Below are 15,657 nucleotides of genomic sequence, written 5' to 3'. Positions count from 1 at the left end.
GAGGGCAGAAAGGAGGAAAAAGAATCATAGATCTATATAATAAGGTAAATTTGTAAGGATGTTAACTATAATACTGCATATAAAAACAAATAACTGAATATACCCTAAAAGTCCCAAAATAACTGGGCAAACATCCTACATAGACAATGAATTCTGTTCATTTTAAGAAACAATGTTGTAGAAAGACAGCTAATGACAAGTAAAACTGTTTACTGTTTAAAGGAAAAAAATCAGTACACGTATATTATATTTAAATTTTTTATTAAGAAAAAAAGTGTATGCATAGAAGAGGCTGGAAAACTACCTCACAAAACATTAACAATGCTTCTAGAAGCTATTTCTTTCTTTCTTTTCTTTTCTTTTTCTTTTTTTTTTTTTTTTTGGTCCTAGGAATTGAATCCAGGCTTTATCCACTGATCCACATCCCCAGCCTTTTTAAAAATATTTTTTATTTAGAGACAGGGTCTTGCTAAATTGCTTATGGCCTCACTAAGTTGCTGAGGCTGGCTTTGAACTTATGATCTTCCTGCCTCAGTCTCCTGAGTCACTGGTATTACAGGCATGCACCATCATGCCCAACTAGAAGCTATTTCTTGAAGGTAGATAACGGGTGACTTGTTTTCTTTTACCTTTCTGTATTTTCTAATTTTTCTTCAATGAATACATATAACTTTCTAGATAAATTAATTTGGGGTGGAAAGTGAGAATCTGATGATTTTTTTTTTAGATTAGGAACCTAATTGGGTTTGTTTGTTTTTCTTTCTCTCTTCTATTTTTTGATTCTAATTATACATAACAGATTTCATTTTGATAACTGTATAAGCATAAAATATATATTATTCTAGTTAGGTTTTTTTCAAAAAAAATATGTCTAGGGCAGGGATTTAATTCAGTAGTAGAGTACTTGCATATGTAAGGCCCTGGGTTCAATCCCAGCATAGCAAAAAAACAAAACAAAACAAAACCACCCATATGATATGTTTTAAGTTCTATGTGTTCCTGTTTTATTATTTTTAAATCAGGAAAGTAATGCCTACCTCACTGACTTTAAGGAGTAAATTAATTAACAGAAGTAAAGCTCTTAAAAATGCCTTATATATAATAAACATCCAGTAATAATTACTATTATTATTTTGAACTACTAGACATCTTCACAAAATGTACATAATCTACCATATCCCAAAATACTGTAACTGTATGTCTGTTCAAAACATCTTCTTGCTTCTACACTTAATGTACTAGAAGTATCCTGTTTCCCAAAGGATCCACTTACTCGATGAAGATAATTGTCATAATGCACTATTTCTCTTTCTCCCTCCCCATCCAAAATATTGTCAAACACCTAGCTCTGAAATATTAAGTGTTATCTCTCACTAGGTGGTGGTTATCTTGGCTTTTTTTGGAAGTATCAAAAATTCACTTATTTTTAATATGTGTCCCTGGCTTCTAGGAAAATGCCTTTCATACATTCTTGAATGTATGTATGTATGCACCCATGTTACATATATACATGTTTTACGCACACATACACATACAGAGTAGCTTACAATTTTGCCTTGATTATAACATTTTAGAAGTATATAAAGAATACCATGCTAGCCAGGAGATCAGTTTTTCTAGTAGAACTTGGAAATGTATATATATTTCATCTGATTAATTTCAAAGCTATTGTATTTGTGGGAAATCTAGAATGCCTACACAATAATCATAGGAGGATAAATTGGCACAACTTTTTTATAAGCATATTTTTTAAGAGTCAAAGTTTTCATTGAATTTTCTTAAAATAAATTTTCTGTTGAAAATTTACAACAGAAACAAAAGGCAAATTGATTTGTACAATGCTATTCATTATTCTCTATAAAGGAGGTAAAATAGAAAAGTATCTAGTGACTTACAAATTTGAAACTTCACTGGACTACTGCAGGGCAATTTCAGTTATTACTATTACATGGTGATTAAAGCAATATCAATAAATGCTTTTATATGTAAAAACTACGAGAATTGCAATTATATAAAAATGTATATTTACATAAATACTAAAAATACAACTGAATTTTATACTCTAGTATTTTCTGATATTGAAACAAATGTTTTATATAAAGTAGTTTAAAACAGATGACTACTGCACAAAACATACAATTATAAACTAAGATGTCAACAACATTTCAAAATGGTAAGTACCTTTGTGTAAACTTCAAATATGGTGTATAGTCTATTACAGCAGGGAAGTTGCCATCTAATCCTTGTCCTTTCAGGCAGAAGCTAAGATGATAAACAATAAATATTTCATATTAATACATAAATATTAAATCAAAGTTAAGTATTACAAATAAGAGACATTTCTTTTATCAAAATTATTATAAATACCTAAAAATTACTCTACCTTCAATACAATGACAAAGCATTGTACAAGTTAATACCTGTTATATAATTTACCAAGTAGCAACAGTAAAGTTCTTAAACTCTCTGTATTTGACAATATCTTTGTCTTCAGGCTTTCAACATGTCACTAGAGAATTTTCAAATGAGGATTTGCTTTTCACATTCAGATATAAACTCTCTGGTGACAATGTATATTCCTTAAAAAGATCTGATTAGTTAGAAAACAAAGAGTTTCTGAAACTATCCAAATGGTGAAAAAGCTTAGATCTTAGACCTACAAAGGATGCTGAAAGTCCTCCATTCAATTCTTTTGAAATTATAAACAAGAAAAAGATTAGGTGACTTACTGAAAGTTATACTGAGGAGTCTCATAGAGGAAATAAAGGAAATTCTGATCTTTCAGTTACCCAATTGAGTAATTTTTACTTTTATATGATGCACATATAAAAATATAACACAAAAGGTGTTTGGTTTTATTATTACTATTATTAGAAGAAAAAAGAGCATCTTCGAGAAAGATAAATAGGAATGTGTAGATGTAAGTTGATCTGCAAAGGGAAAAAAAATCATCTATAAACTCCCATCTTCAAAATATTTAAGCCAGGCCAACACCTGTCATATAAAAAGTTAACATTCTTAAAAGGCCCAAAAAGATAATCTTCCTGCTCCACCATCATATTCATTCTAAGAAAGTTAACTAATTAACTGAATACTTATTTATTACAAGTACAAATAGAGAAAAATTGGACTTCTTTTATGTCAAATATTTGGAAAAGAGTGATTTACTAGAAAAAGAAAATGGCAGAATTATTTTTTAATTCAAGACTTAAAAGACATTTCAGTCTCTAATTGACAAACACTTTAATGTGCCTAGTATAAGTTGAATACTTGAGAATTAGAATATAGTGCTTTTTAAAGTTTTCTACAATCTAGACTTTATCTAATTCAGACACTGTCTCCCCCATAACTAAGTGAAAAACCTCCAATGTATAACTACCTTCGAGTATGCTTAATGTCTGCAAAGCAAATCTTAACATCTGCTGGATGATTTGTTTGCAAATTTGCCTAGTATTCCTTTGAGAAATTCCAAGCATGATTTGTAACCTCATTATAAAAACAGTGGGAATGAATTTAGTGATACAGTATCTGTGAAAGTGCTGAGAGTGCTTGAAAAATGTGCCATGTTAATCCTGAACATGTGTAAATGGGATGTACACGGCTTTGATCAAATATAAAAGTGTATGAAGGTAAAAACCAAGTCATTTCAGTCTTATTTTGTTAATACTCTTGAATTTTCAAATGATATGTATATTTCAATAAAAATATAGTGCTTCCTTCATTTGTGTCTTTGAGTTTTCTTGAAGACAAACTTTGATTTAAAATATACATAAAATATGGGCTTGATTAAAAAAATATAAAAAGATGCTTCTAAGCATCTAGAAAGCACAAATACCATTTTTAGTATTTGGTCTTAATCTGAAACAATTTTATTTTGTTGATAACTAAAGAAAAAATTAACAATATTATTTGATATTCTAAATATATAACACAAGAAATGTAAGATACCCAAGATATCCTGCTAGAATCTTTCTTCCTTTGAGACTACATTTAATGTATTTATTTTCATTTTAAAAGAGTAGCTGAAAAATACTAAGATTTGAGCTCTCCCCTCAGTGCTAGTAGGGGACTGCTTAAGGGGTATAGTCTATAAACTTTCATTTGTCCAAGTTAGAAGGCAAGTCTGTCAGCTCTTAAAATTTGAGAATGTCTCTTTTCTAAGAGCAAACTCATTTGGAAAAGTAATGGATTTGAAAGGGAACAACATGAACCAAATATCAACTTTGTATTTTATTTAGAAAACTGAAAGAAAAAATTGTAAGTAGAAACTGTCATGAGGTAATTTAAAAACTGAATTCAGTTAGTTAAATATTAAGTACCTGAAATCAATAGCATTGAGTCCAAGCAGCATGCCAGCAAGCATATTTGCTTCTTCACCCAAGACAATTGCTCCATCTTCATAAAATCTCCTAAAAAATGAAGTGAGTCAATATATAAATATTAAAAGTTGGTTAAAGTCTGACCTAGAGAAATCAGAGTCCAAAATAAAGAGCACAGTTTTTAAAATTCACATATATAAATACAAATAATTTATACTTATGTATATGTATGTGTTTATATATGTGTATGTATACACATACACACACACACACACACACACACATACTCACACACATATGCATACTTCCATACTTGAAGATACAGACAAAAAACAAAAACAAAACCAAAAATCACCTGTCACCATAATAAAAAGCATTCTCCCCAAGTGTTTAAACTGTTAAAAACAGTTCACAAAGTGAGGCTGGGGATGAAGCTTAGAGGCAGAGCACTTCCTAGCATATATAAGGCTGTGGGTTCTATCTTCTGCAACACACACACACACACACACACACACACACACACACAAATCCCTAAAATGACTCTTTCAGTGGGTCTAGAGTTCCCAGAACTTTTCCCTAATAGTGAAGCAATATTAATGCAAAGTGAAATATTGGTAAATCCAGGGTCATTTATACTGTCAAATGCTTTTTCTGCATCTATCAAGATGATCATATGGTTCTTGTCTTTAAGTCTATTGATGTGGTGAATAGCATTTATTGATTTCCGTATATTGAACCAGCCTTGCATCCCAGGGATGAATCCTACTTGATCACGGTGCACAATTTTTTTGATATGCTTTTGTATTCGATTCGCCAGGATTTTATTGAGAATTTTTGCATCCTAGTTCATTAGAGATATTGGTCTGTAGTTTTCTTTCTTTGAAGTGTCTTTGTCTGGTTTCGGGATCAGGGTGATGTTGGCCTCATAGAATGAATTTGGAAGAGCTCCTTCTTTTTCTATTTCTTGAAATAGCTTGAAAAGTATTGGTATTAATTCTTCTTTGAAGGTTTTGTAGAACTCCACTTTATACCCATCCGGTCCAGGGCTTTTTTTGGTTGGTAGTCTTTTGATGGCTTCTTCTATTTCTTCCTTTGTTATTGGTCTGTTTAAATTGTGTGTGTCTTCCTGACTCAATCTGGGCAGATCGTATGACTTAAGAAATTTATCGATATCTTCACTATCTTCTATTTTATTGGAATATAGGGTTTCAAAATACTTTCTAATTATCTTCTGTATTTCTGTAGTGTCTGTTGTGATATTGCCTTTTTCATCCCGTATGTTAGTAATTTGAGTTCTCTCTCTTCTTCTCTTCATTAGCATGGCTAAGGGCCTGTCGATCTTATTTATTTTTTCAAAGAACCAACTTTTAGTTTTATCAATTTTTTCAATGGTTTTTTTATTTCAATTTCATTGATTTCTGCTCTAATTTTAATTATTTCTTGTCTTCTACTACATTTGCTGTTGTTTTACTCTTCCTCTTCTAGGTTTTTGAGGTGTAGTGTGAGTTCATTTATTTGTTGTTTTTTTCTTTTTTTTGAGGAAAGAACTCCAAGAAATGAATTTCCCTCTTAAAACTGCTTTCATTGTGCCCCACAGATTCCGGTATGTTGTGTCTGTATTGTCATTTGTCTCTAAGAATTTTTTTATCTCCTCTTTTATGTCTTCTGTAACCCATTGATCATTCAGTAACATATTGTTCACTTTCCATGTGATGTAGGATTTTTCGTTCCTTCTTTTATCATTGATTTCCAGTTACATTCCATTGTGATCAGATATGGTGCATGGTATTATCTCCACGCCTTTATATTTACTAAGAGTTGCCCTATGGCATTATATGGTCTATCTTTGAGTAGGATCCATGTGCTGCTGAGAAGAACGTGTATCCACTTGATGAGGGTTGATATATTCTATATATGTCGGTTAAGTCTAGGTTATTGATTGTGCTGTTGAGTTCTATAGTTTCTTTATTCAGTTTTTGTCTAGAGGATCTGTCTAATGGCAAGAGCGGTGTGTTGAAGTCACCCATAATTATTGTGTTGTAGTCTATTTAACTCTTGAACTTGAGGAGAGTTTGTTTTATGAATGCTGTAGCTCCATTGTTTGGTGCATACAAATTGATAATTGTTATGTCTTGTTGGTGGATGGTTCCTTTTAACAGTATACAGTGTCCTTCTTTATCCCTTTTGATTAACTTAGGTTTGAAGTTCATTTTATTCGATATGAGTATGGCCACTCCTGATTGCTTCCGAGGGCCATGTGAGTGGTATGATTTTTCCCAACCTTTTACCTTCAGCCTGTGTATGTCTTTTCCTATCATATGAGTCTCCTGAAGGCAGCATATTGTTGGATTTGTTTTTTTTGATCCAGGTTACTAGCCTATGTCTCTTGATTGGTGAGTTTAGGCCATTAACATTTAAGGTTACAATTGAAATATGATTTGTACTTCCAGTCATGTTTATTTATATATTTATTTTAGTTTGGCTAGTTTTTACTTTTTGGTTATTTTCCTCCCCCTTTACTGAGATACCTCCCACTGTTAGGTTTGGGCACTATTTTTCAATTCCTCTTCTTGTAGTATTTTGCTCAAAATGCTTTGCAGTGGTGGTTTTCTGGCTGCGAATTCTTTTAGCTTTTGTTCATCATGAAAGATTTTAATTTCATTGTCAAATCTGAAGCTTAATTTTGCTGGATACAGTATTCTTGGTTGGAATCCATTATTTTTCAGCGTTTGAAATACGTTGTTCCAGGATCTTCTCGCTTTCAAAGTCTGTGATGAAAAATCAGTTGTTAACCTAATTGTTTTACCCCTGAATGTAATCTGCCTCCTTTCTCTCATAGCTTTTAATATTCTCTCCTTGGTCTGTATGTTGGCTATCTTCATAATTATATGTCTTGGAGTTGGTCTATTACGGTTTTGAATGTTTGGGGTCCTGTAGGCTTCCAGGATTTGGCAATCCATTCCATCTTTCATCTCTGGGAAGTTTTCTAGAATTATTTCATTTAATATGTTGTCCATTCCTTTGGTTTGAATCTCTATACCTTCTTCTATCCGGATGACTCTCAAATTTGGTTTTTTTATGACATCCTATATCTCTTGAATAGATTGCTCGTGGGATTTAAGCATCTTTTCTGTGTTGACTATATTCTTTTCAAGTTGATAAACTTTGTCTTCATTATCTGATGTTCTGACTTCTACTTGATCTAGTCTATTTGTAATATTCTCGTTTGAGTTTTTAATTTGGTTTATAGTTTCCTGCATTTCTAGGATTACTGTTTGATTTTTTTTTTAAGATCTCTATCTCCTGGTAAAGCTCGTTCTTTGCCATTTGAATGTTTGTTTAATTCATTTTCAAAATATACTTTTATTGCTTGTACTTGCTGTCTCATGTCTTCTTTAATATTCCTTTCCATCTGAGTTAGGTATGCTTTGAGTTCTTTCCCTATCCATGTTTCTGATGCTTCTAGGTCCTCCTGTAGAATTAAGTTGTCCTGCATTGTTTGTACTCCTTTTTTCCCTTGTTTTTTCATGATGTTCAAGTTACTTTCTAGCTCTATTTGATTGCTGTGTTTCTGCTCTCTTCTATAGATTTGTTTTGGTTTTGTATATCTCTGTTGTCTCTCCTTTGTGTTGGTAGACTATGCCTGGTAAAGTGGATTCCGCTGGGAAGGAATTCCGACGGCCGAGCTCTAGTGACGTCACCTCTCTGCTATGGCGGGCCCCAGGCTCCTTGCTGGGGTGTCCAAATGGCGGGGTGGGACTGGACTGTGTCTGGCTGGTTTCAGCTCCCGGTCACTGGCAGGTGGGCAGTCTCCAGCCGCGGCAGCCGGTGGGCAATCTTTTGCCGGTGGGCAGGCGGTCTCCAGCCCCCCAGTCACGCTGGCAGTGGGCGGACTGTCACCGCCGGGCGTGTGGTCTGTAGCCGCAGGGCGGGCCGCTCGGATCAGTCAGCCCGGATCTCCGGTCGCACAGTTGGCTCGTGTTTGAGACTCAATTATCGGACCTCGGTGCTGGAAATCCTTCTTCTAGGTTTCGGTGCACCCCCTTTTGCTGTAAGTTCCTAACAAGATAGTTTTTTGTCGTTCTAACTCGTTATTCACCTGCGAAGTGGCGCGGTACACAGGGTGTGATGCACTCTATTCGCGAGGCCATCTTGGTCTCCCCCATCTTTCTGATGCCTGGTATCAGGGGACTGTCGCACAGAGAATATTCTTCTGGAAAACCTGAGTGAATGAATGGGTCTGTCCATGCACGGACTCTGCATCCCCTGGCCTTTTAGACTGTAAAATATTCCATAAGTTAGGCAGCCATCAGCCATTACAAAGATGAAAGAGAGGGTGTGAATAGTGTTTTACTGGTGGACGGATTCCATTGTGTGGCCTGTTTCACCTGTGTTAATTTTTAAGTTGATGATTTTTTTAACAATAAATGAAATGCTTCATGTATGTGAAATTAATAATGAAAATTAACTCAAGCATAACACTCCACAGGCCTGACTTAATAGAACAGCAAAAGAGGAGAGAGGAGGTGAAGAATTATGGAAGAGGAAGGGTCAATTAAAGAGGACTGTCTGCTATATCTGAACTTTCTCATTTACTAATATAGGCTAAGACAAAAGAATTTTTCAGAAAATATACTTCCAATGTGAAATAACATACTTAAAAAGTAATTCCGTATTTAAAAGAATACGGAATTGAACTAATGTGAAAAGATAACATTTCTATCATTTCATTGAAGACTTAAGTCATTCATGTGTATTAAAGAGGCAGAAACTATTTGGAAACATTAATTTTTTACTCTCTTAATAAAACTAACAATAGGGCTGGTGATGTGGCTCAAGTGGTAGCGCACTCGACTGGCATGCGTGCGGCCCGGGTTCGATCCTCAGCACCACATACAAACAAAGATGTTGTGTCCGCCGAAAACTAAAAAATAAATATTAAAATTCTCTCTCAAAAAAAATAAAAATAAAAATAAAAATAATTTTTTATTGAAAATCACTTTTAAAGACTTCAAAAGATTTTAAAATTTCAACCTTCTCACTTTATCTCATAGAAAGACTGGAATGCTAATAAGGTTTGTTTATATAACTAAAGTTACGTGGTATATAAACCAAGAGCAAACCATGAAATGACTAATCCAATAAGGTATAAACTGAAAAAATCCTTTCTTTTTGTTAAAAATATTTTTTGTTCTAAAGAAAATATTTTTATGAGAAGCTAACCAAAACAGTATACTGAATTCCAGGAACATATTATAAATATTGAAAGTACCCAAGTAAAAAAATATGTAAAACTTTCATTTAAATACTTATATATTGTTAGATGATATTAAATATAATTCTGTATTTTAGAAGCTATTATTTCTTAAATTATAAGTAACTATTTGGTAGTGCAATCTGGAAGAAATATCTTCCATTTTTAATAGTTATAAAATTTCCATTTATTTTTTCCATTGATTATAAAAGTATTATTAATAACTAGGAAAGTACTTAAAGTCCTTATGAAATAATATGTTTTTTTCTTATCACATATAAATTAACTCTAATTGAAATATATTCATACAATGCTGACTCATGCAATAAGATTATTTTAAGGCCTCTTGGCCTTAGAAATTATATTAGCAAATATCCTTTGGGATGGAATTCAAGGTGAACAGTCAATATAGATTATGTTAATACCACACAATATCATGCCTCACATTTTCCTTTTTGAGAGTCAGAAGTTATTCTATACTCTGAAAATACAATATTAAATATGAGAGAACTTATATATATATATGTCACAGAAACTTCATTATCAACCTTCTTGTTCTCTTCTCCAATTTAATCTATATATAAGGAAATGTAAGAAAATTTCACTTATGACTTGCAAAACAGATGTTATATTGCATTCAAACTGAATTGGAATGAAAAACTACCCAAAATCTGAATATACAAAGGTCTTGCTAAGAATATGAGATACATTAATTATTTTATCAACAAATATATAATAAATTCCTACTATGTGACAAAATCTATGCTAGGTGTCATAGTTATAATGATGAACAAGCTAGACACAGTCTCTCTATGGAGCTTATAGTCTAGTAAATAGGCCACAAACAAAAGAAAATGATAATTACACATGATGACAACTAGTATAAAGTAAATAAATTGTTTTTCAAGGGCGGGATAAAACAAGATTCTCATTTGAAGAGACATTAAGAAAGGTATTCTTCAAATATTCAACTTGAAATCTTGGCTCATGTAAGTCTGTTCACATAGGGTTTTGCAAGCCACATAACACTGATAATAATAGTGAATATTTATTGGTGGTTAAGGATAGCTATTACTGTTTTAAAGGAATTATCTCCTTTAACTTTGCCACTACGTAGTTTTTTTTTTTTCAGAAAGATTAAGCAAGTTGTCCAAGATTCCACAGTTAGAAAAAAGTGAAATCAGGATTTAATTCCAGAACACATGATTGCAGAGCTTGCTGGCTAAGGTAATGGGGAATCACTTCAGTGATTTAAGTGAGAATTGACAAGATTACTTTTACCTTTAAGACTGGCTGGAAGCTGCATGCAATTGAAAGAAAGCAAACTGGAAGCTTAGTTGGGAAGCCAGCAGGTTCAAGTGTGGGCAAGAGATAAAGGAGTCTGGATTACTTTAACAGGTAAAGGTAAATAGATTAAAAAAAGATATTAGAGATAGATCAATAAGACTTTCTAACTGACTGATGATAGGAATTAATCAGTATGAATTTTAGACCCTGGCTTGTTCAACCATGTATGAAGGCAGTTAAGTCATTTAATAAGAAGGGGTGAATAGTATTGCAGGAGAAAAAAAAAATCAAGATAATCTTAGTTATCTACCTAGAGATTTTAAATGTGGTATCATGATATGGATAATGTTTAAAGCCAGGGGGATGGATGAAATTCCAGAGAGAATAGAGAAAAAAATTTAATTAAGAAAAGCGCACAGTGCAAGACTGAGGCCAGAGAACACTGATATTTATCATTTGTAAAGAGAAAAGGACTGGAAACGAGATTGAGAGAGCAATTACAGCAGTGTGAGGAGAAGCCAAGGGATGTTATATAATTTGAAGGCAAAAGGTTTTTTTCAAGATAGAGGAAACGGTCAACTGATACTAAGAGTAGCTGGAAGATGCTATGCAATATATACAAAAAAATGTGCATTAAATAGTGTAGCTTATTGTTATTGATAGTCTTAAAAAAAGATCATTGGTGGAATAGTGAGGGACAGAAGTCAGACAAGATGTACTCTAAAGAAATGCTGATGGTGTTTATAAGCACTTTTGAGAAGTTTAGTGATAGAGCAGAATAGGAAGGGAGCAATAGTGGAGGGAATGTGGGTTCAGTGGAGAATATTTTATTTTTAAGGTAGGAGATACCAGTGTATGTTCCACATGGGTGAGAATGATCCAACAGTAGCAAAGAGATTGTGGATGAAAACAGGGAAAGGTGACAACTAAAGGAAGAGATGAATGAAGAGAGGATCCAGAAGAAAGTGGTCTACCATAGAAGAGACCTTCAACACAATGAACAGAAACAAAGAGAAACTGGTTAAGGTGTATGGTGGACAGCAATAAGGGCACTTATTTATGATAGGCTTGGTTTTCTAACTGAAGTATAAAGCAAGGGAATTGGTTGAGAATGAGGGTATGGGGGAGCTATCTCAGGTTTACTAAGAAAGGATGTATAATATATAATATGGTCATTTTGGGGGAGTGGTAAAGCAGGACTACTAGAGAAACCAAGTAGGATTTCTGGGTACTCTTTAAAGCACACTGATGTCTATGACATTGAATCTTAAGATCATTGTGAATTTTTATCATATAAAACATCACAAAATTATTAAAATAATTCAAAAATTAATCTAAGCATACAAATCACAAAATTATTTTACTGTATCACATTTTCTTTGATTTAATGTTTTATCATTAACCTCTTAGTATAAATTTTACCCATTTAGTGAATGATTACTTTGTACAAGGAACTGGTCAAGTACATTATCTAATTAAATGAATTATCAAATCTAATCATTAGAACCCCATGAAATGGGTATTAAAATTATTGTCATTTTACACAGACAAAACCTGAAGCTTGGAGAAGGCAAGTAATTTACTAGTTAACTCATGGAGATAGCAGAGAACTGAACTAGGGTTCAAATCCAGGTCTATCTGAATTAAAGGCAGATAATCTTAAACCACTATATATACTCTTGTATCACAAAAAAGCTTGCCATTTTTCAGTCCTATGTATAAATTAAAATAGACCTCTCAGGAAGAAAATTATGACTGGTTTAACTAATAACTTAAATGTTTGATAAATATGCATCTAAGAAAGCATGAATTGTTTTATGAATTAATCTCTTTTGAATAATAAATGCATCCCAAACTTGTTCATTTTCTTGAGCTGATTTTAAAACAATTTAACAAAGCATAGAGAACCTTTATAATACCATGAAAATTTATCCATTTGTGGGACTAGTAAAAGGGATTGTTATAGTTTGGATATGAGGTATCTCCCCAAAGTTTTTGTTAATGCAGGAATATTCAGAAGTTAAATAATTAGATTATGAGAGCTGTAGCCTAATCCTAGTTTGAATGGACTGACTGGGTGGTAACCTAGGTAGGTAGGGCCTGGCTGAAGGAGGTGAATCACTGTTTGTTGCTTTGGAAGGGTATTCTTCCTATGGCCCTTTCCTCTCTCTCTCTCTCTCTCTCTCGCTCTCTCTAGGCTACCTGACCCTGCCATGAATTGAGTAGCTTTCCTCCATGAGGTCCTTCCCACAGGATATGCTACCTCACCTCGGGCCCAGAGTAATAGATTCCTTATCTATGAACTGAGACCTCTGAAACTAAACCCCAAATAAACTTCCCCTCCTTTTAAGTTGTTCTTGTTGGAATTCTGGTCACAGTGACACAAAAGTTAACTGAAGCAGGGATATTGTCAAACTTTTGACAGGAATAATGAAAATAATAGTATCATTTTGAAATATGTGTCAAGCACTGAAAAACACTCATATCATTTAACATTGCGATTCTATTCCTGAGACCTACATCAAAGCAATGACTCTGTAGAGGAAAAAAACCCTTCATGCAGATTATTTCATACTCACTGAAGCATTATTAATCATAGTGAGGAACCATATAATCAAACAAGCAACTAGAGGATAAAGTATATTAAGGGACATTAAATGTCATATTGTATAGCTATTAAATATTTATAGAAGTGTTATAGTAAAAATGAACATATAATACAATGTGAAACAGAATTAAAAAGCAGAAATATATAACAGAAGAAACAGCACAATGAAGTCATTATTTTAAGAATATTTTCAACGAAAGGATGAAAGGAAATATGTCACCTTTAATAACAGCTAATTTTAAGTACAGTCTAAGAATGATTATTTCTCTCCTTACGTTTTGGAAGGTCTGTGAATTTTCTCTATAAGGAGGATATTCTATATTTCATTTTTAAATGAAATTAACAGAATCCAATATAAACAGAAATCTTCATGTTAAATACAAATTAGATGAGACATTAAGTAGGAATTCATTACTTCATATGCCCAAAACTCTTCTTGCAAAACCTGTTCTTATAAAACTCAACAAAAATGACAGGAAATACCTGTCATTTTCCATTTGTCCTATTATCTGTCTATCACTGTGAATACTTACTCCCCAAGTAAAAGGAATTAGACTTAAAAGCTCCAGCCTCTAGGTTTTCTTTCATCCATCCAAAATCAAATAAGCACTACACATGATCTAGACAAATAATTTTGAGAATAATTCCATGTTCTCATTTCTACATGATATCTAAAAAATGTTTACTCATAGACTCATAGAGTAGAATGGGTTGAGAAAAAGAGAGGATTGGTGAGATGTCAGCCAATGGAAGTAAGTTTAAGAAATCTTTTATACAACATGGTGGATATAGTTATTAAATATTCTTAAAAATTTCTAGGAGATGCTTTAGGCAAATTCACCACAAAAAAGTATGTGAGCCTTTCCACATGTGTGTGTATATATACATATACATATATACATATGTATATACATATATTTCAAAAAGCATATGCTGTATACAAAAAGTACATACAATATTATCTGCCCACTTAAATAAGCAAATACAATGTTAAACACTAAAACACAAGAATATATCATTTCATGAAGAATTCTTTCAAAATTAAAAAAACTACTAAAGTCTGTTTGTGGTCAGATTTTAAACCAGCCCTAATCCTCATTTGTACTTCCTCAAGAAAACTGTTATATAAAGACCACCACTAAGGGAAACTATAGAAAACATATGCTATATGTATACTATAGAAAACAAATACTGTTTTCCATTATTTGGTTACTGGTTTTACTTTAAAAGATAGACTGAATAGAAACATCATTTATTGTAGGGGAATGATTTCCTTAGGAAACAAAGTGAAGACTGGTCCATAGGAAAGGACTGATGACACAGTTAATGTTAAGCTAATAAATTTAATCAGATATTAAAAGGAAAAAAAGGTCTTGTAGTGTTTCAGTAATAAGTTAATGAAAATACCAGATTCTAAGCAGCAATTTGAAAAGGGCAGTTACAATACTTTTTACTGTTAGGTTACAGATCTGTGTGGAAGAGCAGGAAGATTTTTCTTTATTATAGAAAAACACCAATGCATTCTGAAGTTTTTGTTTCCTTGTTACCAGGTATATGTGAATTATTATTGCTCAGATGCAAATTTAAAAACAAGTTTTGGGCTGGGGATGTGGCTCAAGCGGTAGCGCGCTCGCCTGGCATGCGTGCAGCCCGGGTTCGATCCTCAGCACCACATACCAACAAAGATGTTGTGTCTGCCGAGAACTAAGAAAAAATAAATGTTAAAATTAAAAAAAAAAAAACAAGTTTTGAAATAATTTTATTAAAAGAGCTTTCAGATATTTAATAAGATTTTTGCTAGACTTTTATTGACAAAACAAAAAGACTGTAACTGAGAATTAATCAGAATTTTAAAAACTGAATTATTCTAAAGACAAACTTACATTTGAGATTTTATATTTTCTCATGGAACAGTGCAACTCATTTTCTTCATTACAAAAACCTGTATTTTTTCATATCCCATATATGATTCAATAAACTTCAAATTTTTGTACACATCTGTTAAAAAGCTCAGTACACATACCATATAACTTATCTAAAGTACAATTCAATGATTTTTTGCATATGCACAGAATTGTGCAGCTGTCACATCAATCAATTATAACATATTTTCATTACCCCAAAATGAAACCATGTCCACATTATTAATCACACTGTATTTCTCTCCAACCAATTCCTCCAGCATTATA

At 32.7% G+C, this 15,657-nt stretch overlaps 1 protein-coding gene across 7 annotated transcripts in view; it reads right to left on the bottom strand.

Annotated features, from left to right (window-relative positions):
- Rundc3b (RUN domain containing 3B) overlaps positions 1-15,657 on the bottom strand; it is a 143,242-nt gene that overhangs the window by 61,079 nt on the left and 66,506 nt on the right. For 6 of the 7 annotated variants that reach the window (XM_026399369.2, XM_077796692.1, XM_026399372.1 and 3 more), the window contains 2 exons: positions 4,320-4,409; positions 2,182-2,262 (listed from right to left, as the gene is read on the bottom strand). In XM_026399369.2, the coding sequence (XP_026255154.1) occupies positions 2,182-2,262; positions 4,320-4,409 (171 nt within the window). The remainder of the gene's footprint in view (positions 1-2,181; positions 2,263-4,319; positions 4,410-15,657) is intronic. The other variant, XM_077796693.1, reaches the window with a different exon arrangement.

This window comes from Urocitellus parryii, chromosome 3 (assembly GCF_045843805.1).
Source record: "Urocitellus parryii isolate mUroPar1 chromosome 3, mUroPar1.hap1, whole genome shotgun sequence".
Lineage (NCBI taxonomy): Eukaryota > Metazoa > Chordata > Mammalia > Rodentia > Sciuridae > Urocitellus > Urocitellus parryii.
Note: the sequence above shows the minus strand (reverse complement) of the source record. Positions and strands in the feature narration are given on the sequence as shown.